Here is a 5,563-nt window from a genome sequence, read left to right on the forward strand (position 1 = left end):
CCCCTCTGGGCGGGGTCTAGGCTGTTGTGGCTGTCTCGAGTGGGCAGCCAGGCCAGGGCTGCCCCAGATTCGACAGTGGGCAGACTAGATGTGGGGCCAAAGGTGCCCATGAAGGCCTGAGCCCTGGGGCCAACGGGGAGGGGCCGGCCCAGCGCTGCATGGAGGTCGGGGAGCTGGACCACGCGAGCTGTGGGTGGGAGTCTCCCCCTCCAGCTGCGACACCCCCTCCTTGGTGTTGTAAGGCCATCACAGCCGTGTGCCCAGAGACCAGGAGCCTTTGCCCACTGAGAAGGGGCAGGTGTCCTGAGGCCCTGCCCCGGGCATCCTCTGTTCACGGTCGCCTGTAGGGAGCTACCCTGGCCCTGCCGTGGTCCCTGCTGTGGGCCAGGTTTTCATTTCCACTCACACATTCCTTGGGGAGGCCATAGGCTCTGGACACAGGCGACAGGTACAGGACGCAGTGACTGAGGCTCCCCGAAGCAGGTGTGGGAACCGGGTGGGGTGAGGTTGGGGGTGACCCCCACGAGGTGTGACCTAGGAGCTGGGTCCCCTGGGGTGGAGGTCCCTCTGGGTGTGGGGCACCCTTGGGTGAATCTCCCTGGGTTGGGGGTACACCTAGGACATGGGATGCCCTGGTGTGGGCAGAAAGGAAGGAGGGTCCCTGCTGAGGCCCCCTGTCTGCGGGGTGGGGCAGGGGTGAGCAGAGGGGCCGACTGTAGGGAGGAAGCTACCCTGGGCTGCCGTCCCCAGTCCTCCGGTCCTCCGGGGTGGCCTGCCCGCTCTGACATGCGCCCGCTTCACCCGCTCGTTCTCGGGTGTTGCTGCGGGACCGTGAGTCCCTCGACCTCCACCTTGACCTTCCCGCACCTTACCTGCCAGCAGACCAGGACAGGGCCGTGGCTCAGCCCGTCCCGTGGCCCCCCCACTCCTTGCTCTGTCCCCTCCGCAGGAGACCGAAAAGATCATAGCCGAGCTCAACGAGACCTGGGAAGAGAAGCTGCGACGGACGGAGGCCATCCGCATGGAGAGGTGAGGCCAGGCACCCGGCCATGGGACGAGCACGCCTGGGGCCGCATCGCGGCCGTGGCCTGGCCTGGCCCCTCGGTCGGCGACCTCACCTCACGTTCCGCTGGCCACCGGCCACCGAGGCCCGAACACCTGGTCACGGGACTGTCCTGTCAGTGGCGCCACGCGTCAGTCCCGGAGCCTGAAGGCACAACGCTGACCTCAGCTCTGTCCCCAGGGAAGCCCTGCTGGCCGAGATGGGCGTGGCCATGCGGGAAGATGGCGGCACCTTGGGTGTGTTTTCTCCCAAAAAGGTAGGCCGGGCCCAGCTCCAGGCAGTGTCTCTGCTGGAAGCCAGATGGGCTTCTCGGAGGGCGAGGCCCCGGGCACACTGGCCCTTCTGGGGGAGCAGGATGGCCCCACACCCTCCAGGGCGCTGGTAGTCCGGGCTGTGGGCGCGCCCTCCATCCAGACCCCAGGTAGGGTGGGGCCGGACGCCGTGCCCCCCGCTGCTGCTGGCTCTGCTGCGGGCCTGTCCTGGGCTGGGCCTTGGGGCCAGTCGGGCAGAGCAGGCCCGGCCGCTTTCTCACAGGGGCCACGTAGCAGCCCCATCAGCAGCCCGGGGGACGGGGTGTCGCACACGCGTCAGGGAAGCCCCTGGCAACTCTCGTACCCAGACCGGACACACACCGAGGTTGCTGGCCCAACCAGGTGCTGTAGGAGCAGCTCAAAGCCCGGAAGCCTCACTGCAGGCGGCATCCATCTTTCTGGCCATATTTGGGGCTAGCTAGGTCCCGGTCTCCCTGCCTTGAGGGGAGACAGCCCCTGGCCTCAGGGAAGCCCCTCTGGCTGGCCTGGCACTCGGCTCTTGGGGTTAGCTCAGGACGTGGGGTGTCTGTACCATTCCCCAAAGCCAACAGCACCTGGGGCCCTCGGGGCCTCCCAGGGGACGAGGACCATGGCTCTGCTGTGACGGACCTCGTCAGCAGGCTGCTCCCAGGAGGGGGCCAGGCTCCTGGGCCTTGTCTGCCCTGCACCCACAAGCCTGCCCCAGACCACTCTGTGGACCTTAGGACTTGGGAACCCAGCCTTGGGCAGGGCGAGTGGCCAGTCCAGGAAGGCAGGGTCTGTCTCCAACTGCAGCTGGCTCCAGCCTTCCACTGGGGTCGGGGGCCTGGCAGGCTGGACGCTGACCAGGGCAGCAGTGGCCTGGACTGACGTACTTGCAGCCCCTCTCACTGGTGGGCCTTAAGGGGCTTGGGGGACAGAGGGCAGAGCCCGGGCATCCGTGTGGCCCTTGCTAGGGCACCAGCTGTGACCCGCACAGCAGGGTTGCCGCTTAGACATCCCAGACGGGAAGTGGGCCCTGCAGAGGTTTCTCAGGCTGCGCCTCCCGGCTCCCAGCAGCAGGTGATGTCCCGCTCTGCTGTGACCCTCCCCCCCACTCTGCCTGGCTGCCCAGGCCCGCTAGGTGCTGGGGTAGGACCCTCCTCCACCCCGGAGCATCCTTAGGAGACCAGGCTCCCTGGAGTCCCTGGGCTCTGGCAAGACTCACAGCTGGGGATGAGCACCTGGTGCCTTGGGGTACCCCAAGCCTCTGTGCGTGGGGGGCCTTGCCTGGCACAGTGGAAGGGCCGTTTGTGACAAGAAGGCACAGAGCCGACAGTGAGGGGCTCCAGAGCCCAGAGGACGAGGCCTGGGGCTGCAGAGGTAGCTCAGACAGAGTGGCTGATAGGGTGGCCACCTCGGACTGGGGCCAGACGTTGGTGTGCCTGTGGACGGGGCAGCGTGTGGGCAGCTCGGCAGGCCATCCCGTGTGGCCTTCCCCTCCCGGCCAGCTCTGGCCATGTCGTGTTTCGGCTCTCAGTCTCACTGGAGCACCCAGGTCCTGGGCCGCCCCATCTGGGACAGGGTCCTGGAGCCTCCACTTTGTGTCTAAGGCTGGGACCCAGAACCCGTGAGGCTGCAGACAGGGCTGACGGGACTGGTGGCTGCCAGGCCCTGCCACCTATGCCTCTCGAAGCCTGTCCCCTGCCAGGCCGGGAGGCTATGCTGCCTGGCCGTGTCCCTGGTCTTCATTTTCCTGGCTTGCAGCACCCAGCTGGTGGACCATCTCTGGGGGCCTGGGGGCCTGGGTGTTCTGTCAAGGTTCATCTTCAGAGAGCCTTTTCCTTCACGTCTCCTGGCCTTTCTGCCATGCCAGGGAGGGTGTGGTGTCCCCAGGAAGCCAGGTCCAGGGTTGCTGGTGGCCTGGTGCCCAAGGACGGCTTGGGCAGGTGGCAGCACGGGGCTCCTGCCCCTCCCTAGGAGAGGTGACTGTGCTGTCTCCCGTAGACGCCGCACCTTGTCAACCTGAACGAGGACCCGCTGATGTCTGAGTGCCTGCTCTACTACATCAAGGACGGGCTCACCCGGTGAGCTCTGCGTCCCCGCGGCCCAGCTGCTCACACGGCCTCAGCCGGCCTGTGTCTGAGCAAAGCTGGCGCACCGGGCCGTGGGGTTCCCCAGCTGCGCTGTGTTGGAGGCCCCAAGTCCCCACCATTGCCCACCTGGGTGTTCCCGAAAGTGCCGGGCCAGGCATCGCTGGGAGGCGGCAGGCAGGGGCATCCTGGGTGTGTGGGGTCACCACCACCCCTGCTGTGGAATTGACACCCGTCCCCCACAGAGTGGGCCGGGAGGACGGGGAGAGGCGGCAGGACATCGTGCTGAGCGGCCACTTCATCAAGGAGGAGCACTGTGTCTTCCGGAGCGACTCCCGAGGAGGCAGTGAAGGTACCCACCCCATCCCCCACGCTGCTATCCGGTCAGCCCTGGCCAGCAGCGGTCCCGAGCGACAGCCCTGCGCGGGATGTGAGCATGTGTAGGTCGGGGGTGCGCATATGCATGCGTGTGCAGGTGGGTGTGGCTCTTGGGGACAGCCTTGGCAATAGTTACTGGCAGTGCATGATGCTTCTGCAGCTGGGGTGAGGCCATGGGTGTCCATGCTCTGCCCTGCCAGGGCTGCTGGCTGGAGTGTGGCCAGGGTCAGTGGGGCTGTCCCTGGGATGAGGGCAGTGAGCCCCCACTTTCCCCGGTCTGCCGTGGCCGCTCCTGAAGGTGACATGGGGACAGCCCAGCACTGAGCCTGCTGTGTTGGCATGCCGTGTGTGGCCTCTGCACTAGGGGCACCTCTCTGCAGGCTGTGACGGGGCCCACTGTCCCAGGTCACCTCAGAGTAGTGACCCTAGGCTGTGTCAGGATGGCCAGCTTAGCCTGAGTTCTCTGTCCATCGGGCCCCTCCCTCTCCTGTGGGTGGCCCAGCCCTGGGAGTTGTGGGCAGCCCGCAGCAGTCGGGGCGTGTGTCTGTCCTGGGGGTCGCTGTCCTCCCCTGAAGGGGGCGAGTCTGTCCTCGGCTCCGGTGAGGCCAGGCGCTGTCGCCAGTAGCCAGGCTCCACAGCTAGCAGAGGGCTGAGTGAGCGGCGCCGCGGCAGGCCCCTCACCGTGCTCTGCTGTCTTCCTGCCTCCCATCTCAGCCGTGGTGACCCTGGAGCCCTGCGAGGGGGCGGACACGTACGTCAACGGCAAGAAGGTCACCGAGCCCAGCGTCCTGCGGTCAGGTAGGACTGGCAGGGCTGCGGCCCATCCCCATGCAGGCCCAGCAGCTCCTCGGCCTGGGGCATGCAGGAGAGGGGTTCAAGGCCCCCAGTTCATGGGAATTCTCACCCAGCAGCAGGGCACGCCCAGGGACCGGCTCCTGCCCCAGATCAGGGCAGACACCGTATGGGGGAGACAGTGGGACCGGACACATTGACCTGAGGTGGGGCCGGGCGGGTGGGACTGCACCAGCTAGTGCCCTGGGGCTGCCTCCTCCCAGGGGCTGTGCACATGAGGCACGCACATGCTCACACGCACACACGGGGATGGAGTCCTCCTTTAGAAAGGTCAGACGACCCGGAGGAGGCCGCTCGTCCCAGGGCCGTGTGTCTGATGTTATGAAGCACATGTGTGCACACTCGCACACACGTGCACACACACACGGGGATGGAGTCCTCCTTTAGAAAGGTCAGACGACCCGGAGGAGGCAGCTCGTCCCAGGGCCGTGTGTCTGATGTTATGAAGCACATGCGTGCGCACACACACACACACACACACACACATGCTTACACAGAGCACATGTGTGCACACTCGCACACACGTGCACACACACACGGGGATGGAGTCCTCCTTTAGAAAGGTCAGACGACCCGGAGGAGGCAGCTCGTCCCAGGGCCGTGTGTCTGATGTTATGAAGCACATGCGTGCACGCGCGTGCACACACACACACACACACACACACACACACGGGGTGGAGTCCTCCTTTAGAAAGGTCAGATGACCCAGAGGAGGTGGCTCTCCAGGGTGATCGTGGGTGCCATTGGGTTCTGCGGGGAGACGGGCTAGGACCTGCAGGGTTGGGGCGGTGACCGCTCACAGGCGGGTGCACGGTGCAGGCGGGTGGCTCTCCCTTAGGAGCCCCGTTGGCTCCTGAAGCTGCTGCTGGGGGAGGCCCCCTCCATGCGCGGCTGTCCTGCTTACTGTC

General features: G+C 66.3%; 1 protein-coding gene across 1 annotated transcript in view; it reads left to right on the top strand.

The window, feature by feature from the left end:
* KIF1A (kinesin family member 1A) overlaps nt 1-5,563 on the top strand; it is a 129,046-nt gene that overhangs the window by 63,918 nt on the left and 59,565 nt on the right. Inside the window, 5 exon segments of the mRNA XM_006151913.3 lie at nt 950-1,029; nt 1,244-1,319; nt 3,340-3,419; nt 3,671-3,777; nt 4,518-4,601. Coding sequence (XP_006151975.1) covers nt 950-1,029; nt 1,244-1,319; nt 3,340-3,419; nt 3,671-3,777; nt 4,518-4,601 — 427 coding nt within the window.

This window comes from Tupaia chinensis, unplaced genomic scaffold (genome assembly GCF_000334495.1).
Source record: "Tupaia chinensis unplaced genomic scaffold, TupChi_1.0 Scaffold000332_1, whole genome shotgun sequence".
NCBI lineage: Eukaryota > Metazoa > Chordata > Mammalia > Scandentia > Tupaiidae > Tupaia > Tupaia belangeri.